Source organism: Lepisosteus platostomus, chromosome 11 (genome assembly GCF_059453375.1).
Source record: "Lepisosteus platostomus isolate fLepPlt1 chromosome 11, fLepPlt1.hap1, whole genome shotgun sequence".
In the NCBI taxonomy this organism is placed as follows: domain Eukaryota; kingdom Metazoa; phylum Chordata; class Actinopteri; order Semionotiformes; family Lepisosteidae; genus Lepisosteus; species Lepisosteus platostomus.
This window is the reverse complement of record NC_142621.1, coordinates 9800062-9821669: the sequence shown is the minus strand read 5'-3', so window position 1 is coordinate 9821669 and position 21608 is coordinate 9800062. Positions and strand designations below refer to the sequence as shown.

At 34.6% G+C, this 21608-nt stretch overlaps 2 protein-coding genes across 2 annotated transcripts; one reads left to right on the top strand and one right to left on the bottom strand.

The window, feature by feature from the left end:
• Positions 1-426: 426 nt before the first annotated feature.
• Positions 427-5346, top strand: LOC148651962 (tartrate-resistant acid phosphatase type 5). Its single transcript, XM_088598340.1, has 6 exons — positions 427-626; positions 950-1140; positions 1858-1985; positions 2754-2945; positions 3545-3692; positions 4330-5346. The coding sequence occupies exons 1-6, from the start codon at positions 554-556 to the stop codon at positions 4579-4581; spliced, it is 984 nt and encodes a 327-aa protein (XP_088454466.1). The 5' UTR covers positions 427-553; the 3' UTR covers positions 4582-5346.
• A 1125-nt stretch (positions 5347-6471) lies between these two features.
• On the bottom strand, positions 6472-12382 carry f3a (coagulation factor III, tissue factor a). Its single transcript, XM_088598341.1, has 6 exons — positions 12062-12382; positions 11225-11339; positions 8992-9185; positions 8393-8574; positions 7794-7959; positions 6472-7341 (listed from the first exon to the last, which is right to left on the bottom strand). Exons 1-6 carry the CDS (start codon positions 12123-12125, stop codon positions 7193-7195), a joined length of 870 nt encoding a protein of 289 aa, XP_088454467.1. The 5' UTR covers positions 12126-12382; the 3' UTR covers positions 6472-7192.
• Between the last annotated feature and the right edge of the window lie 9226 nt (positions 12383-21608).

The window sequence follows — 21608 nt, the reverse complement described above, 5'->3', positions numbered from 1 at the left end:
ACAAAAGCAAAGTTTGGTATTCAGAAAAATCGGCTACCGTGAGGTTAATCTCATTTTTGAGTTTAAAGTTTTTCTTTTACTGATGGCGGTGTACACAGATTTGTGTGTTGAAATGTTGATGTATTAAATATATACATACAATATTTATATTTCACAGAATGAACAGGTTAAACAATCTAAAAATATAACTGAAATCTATGGTTTAAAGTTTTTAAGACTTCACCTTCTGGATAAAGTGTTCAGATAAACGTATTGCACCCTGCCCTTTTCAATAGTATTTTCCTAATATTTTTAGATGCACTCTCTGGGTGATTGGGACAATACCTCAGCAATAAAGTCTAATGAGCTTTAGGGTCATTTTTTTTGCGGAGTTGATTTGTTTGGTCTTATCTATTTGCTTTTTATTTCATTTTCTGAACAAACCAGGAAGTGCACTGAACCACAAAACTGTTTCCTGTATGTGTTCTTAAAGGAAGAGAAAGATAACTTTTTAACTTTTTGTTTAGAAACATTAAACAGGGATTTTTTTATATTAACAAAACTTCAAAACCTAATGGGAAAAGTGACCTGTCTTCTCCTGGTGTGTCTGCAGGCCATACTGTCCAATTGTCAGTCAAAGGAGAATGGTAAGTGTAAAGGAACGTTTTTATAAGAGGGTGTATGTTTTACTATAGCTAGAATCCATGTTTGATCTATGCTATCTCAAAAACATTTGATTTAATCTTTCTGTATGTGCACCTTAACACATTGACAAGGATATTTATTGGAAATGAAGTTGCTGATAAAAGCTTCTAACATGAGAATGTTAATGCTGGAAATCCAGAAGTTTGACTTTTTCTAAAGACCGTGTGCTGCGCTTGTAGTTTTCATTGTCTTTATCTACTTTATCTCGATAGACCACTTTATCTATTTTACTTTATCTGGCTCTTTTCTTTAACTTCTTCCCTAGATTATCTGCGTTTTGTTGCCATTGGAGACTGGGGAGGGTCACCAGACTCCCCATTCTTCACACCCCTTGAGAAAGCTGTAGCTGCTGAAATGGGGAGAGTAGCTCAAACTGTGGGCTTGGACTTTGTCCTCAGTCTCGGAGATCACTTTTACTACCAAGGTGTGAAGGACATTGATGATTTCCGTTTTAAGGCAAGGTTTAAGCAAATTAAACTACATTTTTCAGAACTCTTTTTGTAAGCTTCTCAATTCTGCTCTGTTTGCTAATAGCATTTTCTTTTTAATTCAGCATGGTTGAAAGATCAGCTTTGTCTGTGATGCTGGACAAAAACATTGTGCTTTTTTCTCCTTTTGAATGTCATTCACAGAGGCAGGTATCAGAGACAAAAAACGATGACAGAGTCAATCTTTTTGTACTTCTTTGGGCAAAAGCTAGCAAAATATTTCAGAATTTCCCAAAAAAAGCAGATATTGTGCAACTTCCTTGTAGAGTAGACAGAAGGCATGTTTTGACAAAATGTTAAAGTTAATGTGACATTATATGGGTCATATTTTTTAGTTATACTGAATTGTGACCAGTTGTCTAAATGTAATTAAGAGTCAGATTTAAATGAGGAGCTCTCCATCTTGTGGTCAAAATTAGAAGTGCTTTTAAATTGTGTGAGTAAAAGGTAAAGCAAAATCTGATAACAAATAAACATTCTCAACCACATGTATACAATACAAACATGTATTTCATCATTCATATTTTTTTTCCAGCTGTCTGTCCACCTCTAGTCTAGTTTAGCTAGTCTAGCTGTGCACCTCTGTCTATCCATCTCTGTCCACCCGTCCCCCCGTCCACCCATCCACCTTTGTTCATAGTTCATAGTTGTTATGTTAATCATTGCCTTCTTTTTTTCTGTTCAGGCTACATTTGAGAATGTGTTTGCTGACCCTTCCCTTCTTAGCGTACCTTGGTATCTGGTGGCAGGAAATCATGATCACTTGAGAAATGTGTCAGCTCAGGTTGCTTATTCCAAGAGATCCAAAAGATGGTAAGGCACCCCCTGAAGGCTTTAACGGAAGCAAACACTTAAAGAACCTCCTTATCAGAGAGTTTTTAGCTGTGGAGCCCAGCGACCCTCTTTATCACAGTGTTTTTGTGGGGGAGGCCATTGACAGGACATGCCACATCAAGTCTTTTCTGCTGAAGCAAGGAAGGAATTCACAAACAAAAAGAAAACATAGCTCAGAAGCATGTCAGAGTCATCCTTTCAACTTTTCTAATGCATTGGGATTATTTACAAAGCTCATTTGGTTCTTTTCTTGTATTAGAGTTGATAAGATCTTTTCTTTCAGAGAATAACAACTAAAAATGTTAAAAGATAAGACATTTATCTAAAATATTTATAAATGTATGCACATTCAATGCCTTGCAAAAGTATTCACCCCCTTTCCAATAATGTCCTATTCCATTGCATGAAAAAAAGATCTTTAAAGTGAATATTTTGAATCCAAACTTTAAGCCCAAATCAAAATATGTAGATTTCCTAAATATTTACCCCGTTTGCTCTGGCAAACTAAAATTAGTTCAATTGTACAAATTTATGTTGACAGACCCAACCATTAGTTGAATGTTTTCTGTCTGTGTGCAATAAAAGTGGTATAGATGATTTCAGAATAAATATAAACATCTGAGTATGAATTATTTGTAATCAGACAAATAAGGCATCATGGGAAGGGGGGTGAATACTTTTGCATGGTACTGTATGTCTTGGCCGCCAAAGTGCCATTCTAATTTTGACACTGTCTTTACAATCTAGGAATTTTCCTGAGCTCTACTATGACTTGTACTTCAAGGTTCCCCACAGCAACACATCTGTCACTATCCTACTGATCGACACAGTACTGCTCTGTGGTAACACCTATGATGGGATACAGCCCGAGAAACCTGAAAATCATGAGGCTGCTGCAAAGCAATTCATATGGATTAAGGAAAAACTGGAGAAATCCAAGTAAGTTGTTAGTGAATGAGTAGACTACAGTATATTTGTTGGTTATTAGTTTTATTTAACAGGCAGGTAAGTACTGGTACTGGTATGTAACCTTCTTCTCACTAAACATCCCAAACACAATTGAAGGGATAAGCACATTTTTGAGGTGTTACAGTATGTAAAGTTTTGTGTTCATAATTGTATCTTGATTGTCCAAAGTAAAATTAAATGTGAAAGGCGGCAACACATTTTTCCTGACTGTGTAGAAAAGTATGTGTGGATTCTGGATATTGTTTTTAAAAGCAATGACCTGCTATAGTGACCAAACTCCTACTGGGCAACACCCAGATCGTCTTTCACATTCTTGTGAGGGTCTTTGGTTCAATTAAAGTTCAATAAAAACATTCACTGGTGGTTCCAGGAACTATAGAGAATACAATACTATATATGTAGATTTTGGTTAAATGTTTTTTTAAGTTTTATTTCACAGCATTCCTTTCTAATCAAAATTGTTTTGATTAACTTTGATCCAAAGTCTAATGAAATTGAGTTCTTGGTTCAGCCACTTCATCTCATAACTGGGTAAAATTTGGCATCCCCTAATTTTTAGTGTGTTTCAGGTCTGAGTTCCTTATTGTGGCTGGTCACTATCCTGTGTGGTCAATAGGACACCATGGTCCGACACAATGCCTCGTGGAGCAGTTGAGACCTCTGCTGAAGAAACACAATGTAACAGCCTACCTGAGTGGCCATGATCACAGCCTGCAGGTAGGAGTTCAGAGCATTCTTTATGTACTGTACAAGATACAGTTAATGCTTGAAGAATGTGCATTAGGAAAGTACCAAAACATGTATCAGGAACACATACATACTTTCAGGGTCTAGTGGGTTGAGCTCACTCTCTTTTCATATATCTTTCTGTTTATTGTATTTTAAAGGACAAAATGAACTTCCATATATATATATTTAAATTCAAATACTGATGTCTGACTATGGTACTTCATACTTCATTTCATTTATCAATGTAAAAATGTATTATGAAAAAGGCAATATTTAAAAGGATCAAGTGGGTTTTGTTTAGGATGAGCACTGTTAATTATAATTTAGACCAAGTCTCTTTTATAGGCAGAATTATAAAATAGAAAGTACAAACTCCTCATGTTATAAAAAAAAACCTTTCAAATATCTGAATGGTTTGTGACGCTTACTCAGTTGTTTTATGTCAAAATAACATTTTTGTCATAAAAAAAGTTTTAGGAATACAGCAATCAACCAGTATTGCAGAATTCTATTTTTTGTTAATAGAAGTTCTAAAAATAGGTTTGGATAATTCTACTCATGTGGAGGAAAACTTAAAAAGTACAAAGATGTTTATTTTCATAATCCATTTTCTGTATATTTCCAGTTTATCCAGGAAGATAATGGTATGACATATGTTGTCAGTGGAAGTGGGAATTTCGTTGATATGTCAACCTACCATAAGAACAAGTTTCCTCACGCTTGGCAGCTATTCTCCAGTGCTGTAAACAACACATTTGGGGGATTTGCCTACTTCACAGTCACAAAAGAAAAAATGTTCATCAATTACATTTCAGCAGCTGGAGAAGGGGTGTACCAAACATCTCTGTCAAAGCGCAGCGCCGAATGGACTGTATAAACTGGGCAAGGACTGATCGGTTCTTCCTACCTTGATTTTATGATCAACCAAACAACGTATGGAATCTTTTATTTTCTCTGTATAGCAATATATAAACTTTTTCTTAGCTAAAAAAAATCTTCACGTGGGCTTTTTATTGAAATGCTGAAAATCAAAAGTGTTAAAGTTTTATCCGACCCCACGCTACCATGACGGTTTAATTCATTTTGAAAGTGTTTGCAAAAGAAACAAAATTATCTATCGGTTTTTAGCAAAAGTCAAAACAGCTGTTTTTTTTCTTAACAGCTATACTGTTCTTCCTAAACAAGTGGGTATTACCATCGCTAAAATGTATTTACAATGTATTTTACAATTTTTTTTCAGTCTGAAATTCTAAGTTAAATTGTTAAAATAAAACTTTTTTTTGTTATTTTCTGAAGCAAACAAAAGTTCTCCCGTACCTTCTTCGACGAAGTGAATCAAGTGGTTTTAATCTTTATTGACCCCAAGGTGGCAGCAGTGAGTCATTTTTGAGCGGCATCAAGCTCTTGCTACGGAAAGGCCGATACCCATTCCAGGTAATGAGACTATAACTCCGTTTACAGTACCATTAACAGAATACGTTTTTTTTTTTCACAGTCGAAATAGAACACCGAATGTTCTTCCAAGTCCAGTTAAACAGAGAATGATGTGATTTCTGCTGATGTCTCTGCTTTCAAGGCTTGACATCTTACATTTTGCTTTTGCGAAATAAAAATACGGGGAATATTTTTTTGGAAAGCATAATGTATTCAAATATTTTTTCTAATGCTATATTCTTAGAGATATGTCTTTTTGAATACACAGTAAGCATACAATATTGGAAGTAATGATGGAAAAATAGAATGCCTTCACATTTAAAAATGAAATGCACTTTAGTACCGTCATGTGTGAATTTAATGCACAATGGCTGCTATACCACACCCCTATTTAAAACTACGTATTTACTGTATATACAGTAGGTATTAATCCCACTGTATTGTGGTGCAAGATTTCTGAAAGGAAATATGCATGTCATCGATCATGGATAACAATCAAGAAAAAACAAAGTTTTAGCGCAGGCTACTTAATTTCTCAGATTATAATCCAATTACTTGTTCAGTATGAGCTGTGTGCCAGTCTTCTGATGAACGTTTGTGAGTCATACAGTTGAGGAGTGCTCAAGGCAGAGACCCAATTCTCCCAAAGTGATCACAAGCAAATGTGTGTAAACATTAGGTGCTCCATCTGATAGATGACAATGTAACAGGGGGACCTAGTTACAAGTATGAGTGCAAAGATGACCTGTCTGGTTCAAAGGTTGCACTATGGATTTAGTAGACTGGTGATAGAGTCACTTGAGTGTTAACACACAACTGGCCAGCCTCTGCTAGGTTTTGGCACATGTGAGACAAGCATACTGGACGCAGTGACTCCTGTGACTTTGTTGCTACTCGGAGCTTGTGGTTTTCCTAATGAGAGCCCCATCATTTCTCCATGCAGTTCTACTGCAGCTGTGATTCTCATCCCTCTTTTGTTAGCAGAAGGAACATAGCAGTAAAAGTAAAAATGAATGGGTTATTCATTGCCGATTCCAAATTGTAGAACTACTGTAGGTAGGACCAAAGTAAAATTCCAAATTAAAAACCAAAAAAATCCCAAATTATAAGGGTCTTTCAAAGCTTTCTGCTCCAGAGCATTTTAGTTATTTTGGATGTAAAAGTTGATAGATCCAAATTGAGCAAAAGACATTATACTGTAATTATAGAAAAGAGAAGTAAGAGACTGTATTAAGTACAATGATAGAACTGGAGTGTGAGTTGTTGAATCACATAAATATATAATTGCAGTATAAATATATAATTTTCATACAAAAACTATCAAACAAAGAAATCATGTTTAAATGAGTATTTATTTATACTATTTGATTAACGTCAAAATGCGAAGATTTTTTCAATGAAGAAAATGACTTTACTTTTTAGAAATACACAATAGTATGTACAAGTCGTCTCTTACAGTTGCTAGATTCCTATCTAGATTATTAAGATGAAAAGGTAAACAACAGCAAATTCTGCAGTTTATTATAAATCTTTATAAAAAATAGAAATATATAATAACACCAAATATACAAAAAATACTATATTAATATTAACAAAGCATAAATTAACACCCCATAAAGCCATTTATAAATATTGTACTACAGTATATATAAACCGATTCTGAAGTAGTATTCCAAAGTTATTACAACAGATGTAGTGCATTTTCAATTAAAAGGGGAAGATAATGATTTCTATAAAAAAACAAAAGTAGTTTACAGTCAAAATCATAGTAGTGCTTTGCTCCCATATAAAGTACCAGCAATCAACATGTAGAAGAAATACATTATTTTCTACAAAAACACCCCCAATTAATAATAAAAACGAAACAGTATGTGTAACATATCTAAAATGTAGTGTTTCATAGAAACTAAATTAGTTATTCCAGTGTTTAACAGAGGAATGCTGAATTGGGATTCATACTCCTGTTTCCTCATTTTGCAAGGGTTTTTAGTTCTGGGTCCAAGTGTTTTGATGTACCCTGTTTGTTTCCATTTCAACACATTCAGCCTTTGTCCTTAAACATTTCTTAATGACATGCCTTCTTTGTCTGATCCTCCACTGCCATTTTGACTTCGTTTGCAAAGGATCACAACCAGAGCGATAATAATTATAGAAATAATTATCACTGTAATTATGACCACTGCAATCACACGAATTCCATACTCTGAAAAAAAAAGTTCAACAAGACTGTTAATTGGGTGACACAGGGCTTGTGTATCCTTCTTTACTCTTTCTTAGTCTCTTGTAATATTCAGGAACAGTCCTTTTGAACTAATTTTCACATTATACTGTCATGAATCATAAGAAATGGCATCTTATGCCACAACAAACTGACCAGTGCTCCTAACTCTCTTATTCTTATCATACTAATATACACAATAAACAGGTACTAATGGTTTATTGAGTAAAATGATCTACATAGCAAGTATATTAGCAGATATACTCTGCATGGCCCTTCATGCATTGTGAAATATTAAGTAAGCATCTTCGACTCACTCACTCGGTAAGGTAAATCCAGACTAAATACTTTCAGTTAATCCGACACAGAGAATTGCCTGGTTTTAAAATCAAAAATAGTTTTAGGAAAAGGATTCATAAATATAAATCATACTCTACCTTCGAAAAAGGATTTTTCCCCTGCTGGAGAGCACTTAAGTTGGCTGAGCTCACCCAACTCTTTTCCATATACTCGAGTAGGGATATAAGCTTGAACGTTGAAGCAGTAACTTTTACCACGATCCACTTTGAGTTCAAAGGTATTGCTTTTTGTGTGTTCTTCTTTCTGCAGATTTAACATGTTTAAGGCCGTTAGACACAACTTGTGATCCTTTATCTTTGCTAGTGTTAACAAGAAAGAAAATGAAGAAGCTATTTGAGGGGAACCATTTGAAAAGACCTGGTACTAGTTTTGTATGATGATAGTAGTTTTGTGTACTTCCCATAGTTTGTCTTCAGAGAGTAAATGCTATTTCTGTACTTTTTCCAAATAGTGCCAAAGGATGTTTATTAGATCATTACTCATATTCCTCGTAAAAAAAAAAACATGATGTCAGTGTGAAAAGTCACCACCTGGGATACTGGAACATAAAATAGTTCACCTCTAGTCTGATTATCCTCATGCAAAAATGAAAATACAGAATTGTCATCTAATTATAATACTGATTTCAAGCTAATTTCATGCTACTTACTGTATATGGTTAAGTTTGAATACTCACTTTTCCAGTGCTTTCGGCTTTTTTGTAGATAATTTTGTATTGCAGGTCAGCATTGAAAATATCCCTCATGTTGAGAAGCCTATTTCCACTGCTGACTGCAGAAATTGGGTCCTTTATGTGTAATGTAATCTTGTCTTTTGCTTCATTCACTTCAACATCAAAATCAGGTCTCCCAATTATTGCTTAAATGAGAAAAGAACAATTTAATGCTAATAAAATACAAGAATACAAAAGGCAAGAACAAGAGCACACCCGTCATTTCATGAAAACCTACTCCTGTTCGTACAAGATAAAGAGATCCATAACAATTATCCATCTTTTGTATTTTTAAAGTCTCATCACATTAGATGAAAAGCCCTGTATTTTGTCAAAATGATAACATCACCTATATTTGTCTGCAATATATTTTTTAAATGTACTGTAATGTACAGTGGAAACCTGCATTCAGTTCGAGTTCAGGTTTTGACTGAGCTCAGGTCTTAAATTTAAAAAGTACTCAAACCACGTATACAAGCCAAATGAAACACACATTTAGTGTATATATCATACAACATTAAAACTGTCAGCATGCTATGAAAGAAAAGTGATGAAGTACTTACTGTCTTTGTATGGGCAGAACCTTTCTGAGGAGGTGTGAGGGAACTCTACTTGATCAAAAGGCTGCCCTGGAAGTGGCTCAGATATGACATCAGCAATGTACGTTTCTTTCAGGTCCGTCAACTGTCTGGTCAGATCACATTCTACCACATCTTTCTTTATGCAGTTTCGGCTTTTCATTCTATCTTTTCCTAACCTGAAATGTTTAAATATTAAAGGATAATGTTATTAAAATCATTAAAAAATTGTCAAAAATAATCAAAATTAGTACTTGCAGGAGATTTAAAGGGATCATACTGTATGCCTATACCTATCAGTATAATATTAACACCTTTATATACTTGTACCTGACTTGCATCCATTCCTTGCTGGGAAAGGCTCAGCCCCCCTAACCCCAACCTCTCTCCCGTGACCCTGAATTGTAAGAAATGATTATAAAATGGATGGATAAACCATTCCTTGATGTAAGGACAGATACTTCTATGCCCCGTCAGTTATGGAGAAATGTCCAGTTCACCAAAAAATAAGTGCAGTCTTTTTAAAGTCTGGGTTCTGTTTCCACCATTCACACAGATCTGATCAACTTTTCCAATACTTGTGTTATGTAAATCACTCAATTATCAGACAAAAAAAGATTTACAGTGTAATCATGAGAATATAGCCATCAACTCTTGAAAGACCAAACTGTATTGTAGAATGAGACTTTGCGGTCTCTAGCATAGACACAATCAATATAATTATACAACCAGTTAGAAAAATATACAGACCAGTTAAGGAAAAGATTGAACACCATAGTACTGATCTAACTACATGGACTGTATTAAGCAAAATTTTATTTTGCCCTTTTTGTTTAATAATTGCCCAACCACTGAACAAGTTTCATATCAAGATTACATTCTTCATCATGACAGACATTTAAAAAGCCTTTAAAATAGCTCTTATTTAAATTATATATATATATCATTTAAGGTATTGAAGCATTATACTGTATACAGCATTATATATATATATTAGTAAATGATTTACATGTCTCAAATTCAAGACTCCTCCCCAAAGCAGTCTTCCTCAGATGGATGGAAATATATATCCTATTCTACCAATATTGGTTATATTATTTTTCCATGAATTAACTCTAGTCCAGTCTAGTGCTTTCCAAATCAATACTAACAGTGATCAGTTCCAGGAATTCTACCAGAGGATCAATATTGCTATTGCATTACACTAGGATAAAGTTTTTAACATTAATAAATCACAAAACATTAACAGACAAAGGATTCTTAACCTCAGATTATTTACATGGCCAATCCAACTATAGATTTCAGTCTGAAGTATTGATTCAGACTAAAATGTACTGTATAATTTAATTATTTTTTTTATTACAGGCTTGAGAACCATGAGATGCCCCATTAAAACATATGTACACTACACACGCATTAAAAATGCTTGAGGTTGCCTCTCTTATATGGTATTGGAACATTTGCTGGTTGTTTCTGATCAAAAACATATATATATAATCTACATAAATCCCAATTAAAATAGTATAAACATTGGTAAGATCTATTTCAAACCTATGTTAATTTACTTGTTAAGTACAGAAAAATACTCAATACAGATATCTTGTCTATATTTTGCTTAATGTGTCGCTGCATTTGAAACTAAGGGTACAGTATGTACCGTACATTTCATGATGGTAAAATACGTGAAAGATGTACTTTCTTATACTACATAATAGCAAAACTAGTATTGACTGCATCCAGTAGGAGATCAGTCAGACCCATGTTTGCGAGGAATTTATCTGTTGTTGGTTTTTTTGCTTAAACAGTTAATAAATTACAAAAAAAGACGATAGTAACACAATAACTCAATATAAACGTTTACCTAATTCGGAGCTTTATGAAACACCATATTTTAAAATAATCTACTATTTAAAATAATCCACTCTTGGGTGGTGTAGCGGAATCCGCACCGGGTTCTGCGTTTGATTCACGGACCGGGATGTCTTCTGTGCGGACTTAAACGGGTCGTATTGTGAGAACAAAGACGCGTCCCGATCTTACTGGCCACAGTGAATCGCTACAGTATGCTACGCACGCTCCCTGCTGTTCCATTCAGAGTGTAGTCAAAGCGAACTACACAAAGTAGTCACCCTGGACCCTCTAAGCGAGCAGTTCAAGAAAAAAAAATGGATGATTCACTGTGCAACTGAGCCAGTGGAAAACGAATGGTTACACTTACGCATAGTACTCAACGGTGTACACATAGTTGGTGGGCTTAGGCTGCCACATTAGTATAGTCTTGAAATTAATTGAAGACCATGTAAGGTTTCTTGCCTTGGGAAAATCTTCGTCACCTACGGATCACACAAAAAGCAAGCAACATGAAGTAAAACGTGGAAATCCAATCTTTGAACAAGTTACTTCTGGGTACCAGTCTGAAATTGGAAGATGGAAATTGGAGTGGAATCGACAGATGGAAACAATGGAATTTTCCCCTCGAGCAAGGTTTAGCTTTCTCTCCTAAAATGCCGGCTATAGAAATGTAAATCAGTTTAGATAAAAAGAATTATCTAAATAATAACTCCCGTATTTTATTATCTTACTGTCTTCAAATTTCATTTAATGTCAAGCTACAAATACCCATAGAGGTTAATTTCACGTTTCTGGTGTACAACAGCCGAAATGTTGTATTTTTCTTATATTTCAACGTGGAATTAAGATTCTACTGGATTCTTTACATCTCTGAGGCAGCCTTCCGCTTTACAAAAGTGTATATACAGTATAGCTCTCATGTTTTCCGATTCCACTTAAGAAATCTTAATACAGGTCTGAGTGTGGAATAAAGAAGTCTGTTTTACTGTGCATTAAAATTTACTCTTCATAATAATCACAACCTATTAAATATTTTTAGCATGAACAATGCTTTGCCTACTTCCAAATAAACATTTATACTTTTTTTTCCCATGCACAAAAATTAGCATGTTAAGATTAAGGTAAAACGCGGCATGTGTCCTGAAGCCACACATTTATTACACAATACATTCAATACGTTCGATTAAGAAAACCGAGCGCTTACCCGAGACCTTTCCATGAAGACACAATGAGGAGACAAACACAAGATATCCGATATAAAATAACATTTTCCTTTCAGTATCGACGTCGCCGGTGTGCAGGGTTGCAAACGCCTTTCTGATAATGGATGGCTGTCAGTGTCTTACTTGATGTCTGTCAAATGTATAGATGCAAGGCAACGATGCGTAGTATATTAGCGTCCAGCCGCGTGTAACGAAACCCTTCTTGAAGTAGGCTGTAAGTATACGCAACGTCCTTGCATAAACCCTTACACACCGCTCCAGCTCCGTCAACCAAGAATCATACTAGAGTGTAAGTAACTGAACGTCTTTATACAGAGTGTCCTCATGAGTCATCCAGACTTGATTGTAATCCAGCCCCCAAGTCTGACTGGGTTACTATTGACATGCCTTCACACAGTGGCTGAGAACCTTGCCAAACAAAGTCTTTGCCCAAATATAGCAATCCGGATGCGGCTTTGGCAAAAGCTTGTCCGGTACCTGCAAGACGATGCGCTCAGCCCACAGGTGGAATTCGAGCAGGCGATGGTTGCAAAACGACGTATTTTCAGTGTTAAGTAACAGGGGGAATGTAGAGTTTTAAAATGGAAAATACTCTACCAGTACTAGACAGGTTAAACCTCCATTAAAAACTCAAAGGAAAGTAATTTCTCCTATTGGTTCAATAATTTTTACAGTAGTTACTGCATAAATAAATGTTTTTTTGTTTCCCTCAAGACAAAACGTGAAGCTGCAGCGATAACTCTTAAATCAGATTCTCTCTTAAAATTGATAAAAAGTCGATTTATTTTAAGAATTTAATGTATAAAACAAGATTTGTTTCCAACCCATGCACGTCTTATGTTATCGCCTTTGAAATGATAAAAATGTTGGCTTCCTCAAAGTCCATGAATGTACATATTTCAGATCAATTGCAACCTGCAACTAGATTGCTTTGTGAACTTGGAAAAACTGCACCTGTCCAGCTCATTTATCACAAAACTTCACAGATTTGTGGACTCGCTATGAATGCGGTATGCACACTTCTTGAGGACAGCATACTGTAATTGTATTCAATTTGTGAGTGACAATGCTATAGTAGTGTTTTATTCATTAACCATGGACAAACAAAGAAGTCAGACTTTTTGTAAACTATCGCAGCTGAGAGCATCTGACCTCGCAGTACGAATACCAAACGTCAAGGTACATTTAACTTGATAGTTTTAAATTATTTTACCAATTTAAATAGGCAGCTGAAATAACCTACAGTACAGTATAAATACACTCTAGGATTCAAGGGTGTGACGTTTCACTAAACAGGTTCTTGCAAACTGGGTCATGTACTGTATTACAAGACAACTGTTAGTTCTGAAGGAGAAGAAAAAAGTTACACACCGTTTTAAGGAGAAAACTGTATTGTTGAACCCATCCCAATGCTTTAAGTACACTGAAAAAAAGTAATACTAAAGTACCATCAACTACACACTAATAATAATTTTGACATTTAAAGTTTTGTATTAATATTTAGGAAATCTGTAGGATCCGGATGTGCAAAACGAATTCTCCTCAATAAATATTGTTCGCTGTCAAAGTTTTGGCAAACTGAGACCTGCATCGGAAAATTCATGTTTGACTAAACAGATTAGCTGATTAAATTATATTATTAATTGAAACACGTAAAAGAAGTTATACAGTAGATGTTATAGTTTTAAATAATAATCATCAAATAGCACATTAAGGCATAAAGAAAATAAATCTGATATTAACACCAATAGTAAGTAAACCAACATGAATACAACAATTTAAAAATACAATAATAGTGTTTTAATAATTGCTTTGATATAAATATAAAGTGTCTTTGGTTGTAGGTCTCCATAAGCAGTCTACTGATCAATGATTTCAAGTGAGTGTGTTTGTATTTTACTCACGGGAGTTTCCTGGGTTTCCAGTTATTAAGCGCTTTGAGAAGCCACCTTTAAAGGCGTTATAAAAAATAAAGCTTATTATTATTATTTTTATGCTTCATAGATAAAGATGCAAGACATTTGTGATAATCATGTTCAATACTACAAGGCTCATTTCCACAAACTATGTTACATGTGACATAAAAAAATGAAATACACGTTTAACAATATTGTACCTACTTTATTTTTATCCAGACTAGTAGTATTGAAGAAGGCTCCATGGCCAAAACATTGTGTTTTCTTTCTTCTCTCTTCAGCATGGAATAAACCTATTACTTGTTAATTAAAACAAGCTTTATTCAAACATTATTTAAAACTAAAACAAATTAAAAGTAGTAAATAACATAAAATTACATAAAATATGCATTCTATAAACTTTTAAACAAAAAAGGCATAGTAGAAATGTATGTATTTGTAGCCACTGATCAATTATTGTCTGGTTCTGGATTTTGTAAAAGTGATCTTTCTGTTACGTTTGAAATTTAAAGATACAACAAGGTGTCAAGTTTTGCCAGCTTAGCTGTAACTTTTACAGGACACACTCCCTGAAATTCTTTTTTCCTTTTTCAAGTTGGTATCCGTCACAACTTGCTGATCGGTTGCATAGCAACACTCCTGGGAACTGAGTGCTATGGATTGTAGAAAATCTGCACTACAGTATGAACAGGAGGGGGCTGGGGTTGGGGATAGGGGAGAAACTGGTCTATTTGAAACTAAAAAAATGAGTGTAAGAGCATATTCTGTAAGTGTTTAACACCACAGAGATGTTTCGAATGTCACTCAAAGAAGAACTATAGACGCACATTGCATTTCTATTATGTACGTTAACATATTTTAGCTCTTAAAATATATATTGCAGTTCTTTCCACCACTATGTTTCATGGTATTACAGTACTGAAAATTCTGCTGTTTGTCAAGATGGTCACAATAATTAAGCCAGTCTGGCCTCTTAATAAGGTATCTATAAATGCAATATAAATTATAATGGTATATTGTTTTTTCAGGAAGTAAAGCCTAGCTAATTCATTTTGAAAAAATTCTAAGGTTATTCCATAAGCTACATAGGAAATTGTCACGGTCACTGCCAACTATCAAGCTACATTACTAAAGCAAAAGGTTTAAAGTTTTGTATTCATTAAAAATATACTAGTACTAAATACTGTATAAATTAAAATACTAATTGAGGATTTCCCACAAGGTTATTAAGGGAGCAAATGGAGAAAAACTCATGAGTAAGTTTTGGTTATACTTATTTATATATTGACATACAGTAATTGTACAATGGCTACATTTGTCCTTTAGATGCCTGTACATTATGTCCTCTGTGTCCTCTTAACGTCTGTATAAACAAAGGCACCAGGGATGATAATTTCAATCATACGGAAGTGTATGTTTTTCCTGTATACTTACAGAGAAATATGTTTTGGTCATTAACATTCTCTTCCAGTAACTGATTTGCTACTAAGTTTTATTAAGATGGTTTAGGTTTTATTTTTAACAGCACAGTACTGTTTTATTTCATGAATACATTCAAAGACGTAAACAGACTGTTAAAATTGAGAACAAGAACAACAGAAATCTCTAAAGTTTCTCATTTGAGAGGTGAGAGAATTTCATAATCTTTTTTACACTTCTGTAATCTTGCCCTTTTAACAGACACTTTTCTGATAAGGCTGTTTGCTATATGTGCCACAATGTCTGAGTTTAGCTTTAAATCAGTCTGAGTTTAAGTTTGAAGTGTTAGCACATTGCCTTGATAGATGTTAGACATATTGCTGAACAATGTGCTCAACTTTAATACAGAAAGTATGACCAACCTTTTTTCCAAGCGTTATAAACCAAGAAATACCAATCTGCTTTACTCACTGGCAAACAACAGGGTAGAGTCTGAGTAAGGCATTTCAGCATTAAAAGCTTATGCTAATGAAGACTGTGTTCAGTGGTCCACACTCACATAATTGAAGAAAGTCATTTAGAAACACCCGCAAAAGGTGCAGAATTCTAATTAATGAAATAAAAGGGCTTTCATTAAAATACGAGCAGTGGAAACAATACGGACAAAAAATGGAATGTGAGAGTGTGTGCCTAGCATTTCAATGTGACTTTATCTGACAGTCTGAAACCAAAGTATTACTCAGAATTTATTAAGCAAAGCTAACTGTAAAGTCCTTTCATCGTTTTTTATATGCACCACACGATTTGAACGCCTGATGCAGCATGTGTTAATCAGCAACTTAATTCATGTATGACTTCTGAGCTAAACAAACATTCGTTTCAAAATTTTGGGTGTGACACTTGAGAAGGACTCTGTTTTTCTAAGAACATATTAAAAATGCAATTATATTGAGGAAAGCATACAAATATAGAGTTTGTCATATGTTTGAACATCTATAATGTGAAAATCATTAATATAAATATATTTATGTATACTGTATATAAGCTTAAATAAATTTCCAAATCACAACTGTGCTTCCACAGAATTAGAAGAAATTTAATTTAAACAGGAAATAGTGTCAAAATACGATATTTAAAGCCCTTAATTAGTCACACTACAGAGCAGGATTTACTTTTGCTGCTTGTAATTGTATTCAGGTGTTTATCTTAAATACTCTCTCTCAGGTCTGTTCCTGCTTCCCCTGCTGCCTATATATAGCACAGGAATTCTGCGAGCCTAACCTCTTGGTCATTCCCAAATAAAATTGTAGTTTATTCCCAGACATTCCCACCTGATTTGTAGAATGTAATTGCATCAGTTAGAAACTAATGGTTTTAACAGAATCCCCATCAAGTGAAAAGTCTCTCAGAATTACAAACAAGATCCATATGGAGCACTCTGTGGGCACAACCTGTTTCCAGTACAAAAAAGCAGTGATTTTACACATTCAATGTGGTTTGAATTTGTAATAGAATAGCTAGAAACGAACATCAGAATGTGAATGAATAAATACAGTCCCATCATTTAACGCAAAAATGTACCATTTCACTGATCATTTCTACACAAGGAAACGGACAAAGCTGACTTCTGATCTTGTAGTTTAATCGCAGCTGAGTGCATTGATCACAGAAAGCCCATTCTTAGCTGAGGTGATTTCTGCATTGAATCACCAGCATATTAGTTTTCTGCCTACAAAGTGCATCATAGGTCTGTATTCCAGTTCCAGGTGCACTGCTGGAAGATGAGTGTCCTGTATGACCCAAAGAGAAAAGCCACCACAGTAGTGGACAGCTCCGGACCTAGATGGCTCTTCCCCTTTTTCATGTCTTTCCCTTAGAGCCCTGAACTGGACCCCACCATTCAGAGACTCATCCTTCGGCCCGGTATTGGAACTCTCTGATCCCTTGCACTTGGATTCTGACCATGAGCTCCCCCAGCGATGGCGAATGTACAGCCACAGCGTAACAGAAGGGCGATACACTACTCTGTCACTAATAAACTCTAGGTTTATTAGTTTATCGGAAAAGGCCTAATCTTGGCCAACTTTTCATGCGACTGCATCTCTAGTTTGGCAAAAGGCCATTCAAAATTAAGTGTGCACTTAGGGTACCTACTGCAAAAAGTCATGAAACACTCAGCCTTCTGTGCAGTTTCCATTCAGTAGTATCATAAATTGTGTTTAACAAAGAAGTTAAACAAATGAGTTCATGTAATGGGTATTTTGTATAAAAATATCTCATAAAACAAATAGAAAACATTATACAAGGGGCCCTGGGCACACTAAGAGCATAGAAAATATACGTTATTCACGTACACTTCTGCATATTTTGCGATGATTGTCTTAAAGGAGAAGTGACTACTTCAATAGTATAACAGTAAGAATTCCACATTTAATTACACAATTTTCATATTCATTAGCTGTAAATGAGCTGAAAATAATAGCTGTAAATCATTGGATACCCCAATTTAGACTGTATGCTCCATCGTCAAGAATTTGACAGCTAATAGTTACCCCATCATGTAGAAGACGAAAATAAAGATTTACCCAAATTCAGATTTCTCTCCTGAAACAAAGTTCGAACAACCAATCTCTCACAGTTTAAGCAAGTTTACTAACCATTAGTTTGCCACAAAAACTAAGACTTCTCAGAGTGAATTACCCGTAAATGTTTTCTGAGAAAAAATAGGACTTACTTAATACAGTTTATACATGTATAGTTCTAAAAATAGGCTTAGATACTATCTGATAAAGTATTTTTCATTTATATGGTAAATATGTATATATGTGTAAGGATTATGAAAAATGAAGTATTTCCTTTCACTTAATTGTAATGCATGTTATTTTTATTTTGAGGGAAAACTCATCTTTTTAAGACATGCCTTAGGTATTTCAGCTGCTGTATTTCTACAGTAATTCTCATTAGTTTTCTATGTGACCTGGTGTCAATAGTGCTTAAGACCTTGTGTTGACATACAGTAACTTATACAAATACCAACATCCTTGCTTTTTATCACATGTTATCTTCAGTTAAGCCACTGTATTTTAATATCACATAAAGAGAGCAGAAGACAGTACACTTTACTCACTGTTGAAATTAGGGGCTTGTTCGTTTTAACAATATTTGCCTGAATGTTTAGTTCCAAAAACATAAAAATGCAATGAACAAGAATAAAACCTTTCTATTTGTTTTCTTATACATTAAAATAACAAAATATTGAATATTTTCAATATTGAATAAACAAAAAGGAATGGGTTTCATTTTCTATTTTTGAACAATTTGCCAAATTGTGTTTTAATCTACTGACATGAAAAGAGTAGAAGGTAGCAACATAGTATTTGTGAGTAAGCAGTCTGCTAAGGCCCAGAAAGGAGAAATTGATCCTAGCAATTCAAATTATATAAATTTAATTGATCCATACTATTATATATAGTCAAAGATAAGTAAAAAACATTATTCTTATAGTTGCTGTTTCACTTATTTGTTACAACCATATCATATGTTTGTATTTCTGGAATGCAAACAAAATGGTGAAAAAAGATTTTTAGACTATTTCTAAGTCAGCAAGCTATATTTTGCAAACAAAATCATCTACTACTCAATCTAAAAGACACTCAGTGCAGAATACTTTGAATAACTTTCAAACTGTATCTTTATCTTATTTTAAGATTAATTGCTCAACATTCTGATGTGTTTTACTGTATACTGTGAATACTGTGACCTGACACACTCATTGAGTCAACTGGGAAACAAGAATTGCTTGTGGCTTTTAGAATAATGGTAAAGGTTGGACTTGGGTGTTTCAAATTGAAACAAATACAAATGAATATGCTTTCATGCAACATAAAAGTAGCAAAATCAGTCCAAGCATATAATATATAGCAGTGATTGCCAAATTTCTGCTGAAATTAGCATGTTGCAGGACAAGTGGAAGCATGCTAAAGCCTTGTTAAAAGACAAAAAAGAAGACGCACCTGGCAATGAATTGTTAAAACCCTTAAGGCCTTAGTTAGCCTGGCTATGAAACACTTTTTAGAGCTAACTTGCATGAACAATTATTGAAATCTGGGTCATTTTATTTATATGAATCATTTCTCCAGAACTGAAGAGGTCAAACTGCTTTGTGCTGTATTACATCATATGTAGTAGGCCAACCTAAATTATCATGTAAAACAGTAGATGGCTTTAAGAAATAATATATTACTTTACAAAGTAAGTCTACACACTACATCAGTTGATGACTTTTTAACATTTATTGCCCCCAATATTTTGTTAATTTTATTGACTTTTGAGATCTGAGTCATTAACAAGCTAAGGCAGCTAATCACGGTGAGCAAAAGTCAACTTTCTTCTACGTGGGACACCGCAATGTAATTGCTTACAGTATGTGACCTCCTACGTATCTGACAAGTGACAGGAAGCAGAGACAGACAGTCTATTTGATTTTATACATGATTCAGATTGGGCTGAAGATGTTTTTAGGGCATGTCTTTCCTGTCTCTTTGGAGATGGTGCAAAACATTATCAGACATAATACATTTCCTTCTTTATCCCCAATAATCATCCAATATATAAAATTCATCTCCTGGATTCAAGCTGTTTTTGTATCACTCTGTAAGGATGAACTATTTGTTATTAACTTGTGACTGGATAAATACAAGGTATTAATGTACCTTAGATTCATAGATAAATCCTCTGCTGTATAAATGATGGATCCACACTGTCTCATCTTCATCTTCAGCTGTTGTAAAGTATAGTAAATCATAAGCATAATGCCATAATTACTATACAGGATACTTTTTTGCAGTGTTCACTACAGACATGTCCTTTGAAAGGGAAAACAGTGCTTTGACACTGATACTGATGATTTTTAAATCACTTTTATGCGTTTTGAGCAGTTTGAATCTCAGCCTGAGGGACTACATTATCTCAACTACAAAAAAACAGATTTGTAACAGAACTCAAAATACAGCTCTCTAAGGTTTCAACAGGATGTTTGTAGAAGACATACTTTCTAGGGCAAAAGAGTGCACAGAAGCTTGTTTCACATGACAGAAGTTCACTATTATCATTAAAAGTTTTCCCTTATCTCAAATTACTCTATAATAAATGAAAAGCAACCAGTCTCATATAAAAAGGAGTTCTGCAAATATTGTAAAAGTAAACTCTACATTAAATGGCATTTGTATGCTTGCAATAGCAAAGAAAACTTAAATGTGTTGTGGTTCACAGTACATTTTCTATTCTAATTATATATAAAAAAGATCTAATATGTACATTTATGTCTATATCTTGTTACGTGTATACTGTGAATATACACACATATGTATGCATTTATAAATAATGTAGATTAATTGAGACAATTTCATTTTTCCTATTTTCTAAATTGCAAATATATTTTCAAAAGAAACCCCAGGTACTAAACCCCAGGTCTCTTAAACTATTAACCTTCAAATTCATGTTTAAAGGAGTACTTGCAAATATCAAAGTGACAGTTAAAAATCATGGTTTTTAAGAAAACAATTATCTGGTATAACTGAAAGAGGGTACATTAAATAACATTTTATATACTCCTCTTAAATACTTCACTAACCTTTGCTGTATTTTTGTAGGGCAGATTATGTGGTTTTATAAGGCTCAGATGGACCGGTCTGATGTGTCGGTCCTGCTCTGGTGCGGTCACTTGAGGGCAACCGGATCTTGGACGGTCATCTGTCCTGCCAGTCTGCTGAAACCTTCTCTGCAGTCGGGACACAGTGGAGCAGAGCTGGCACGTGACATGCCTGCCTGCAGCATGCCAATGGCTCTCTCCCTTGCTTCTGGTGACATTCGAGGCATTATGGCTAGCACAGAAAACTGACTAAGTGTGGCCTTTTTCTTGCAGTGACCTAAGTTTTGAATTGAGGCCTTTAGGTGACCTGATCAGGCATTGCTCCACCTGGACCTCATTGGGTTAAAGTGCACCTCACGAGCTTTCGTGTGATTGGCACGTTGCCTCACTGCACAAGCTGTATTGCTGGTCAGAGGGCTTTAAACAAATTGACAACTTTTTGTGAAAGTACATGAGCTATAACTATAGTATTCTCATTCCAGAAAATGTGCGTTTCTTTTTTCCATCCGTATAGTTACTACATTGATCAGATTATTAATAGCA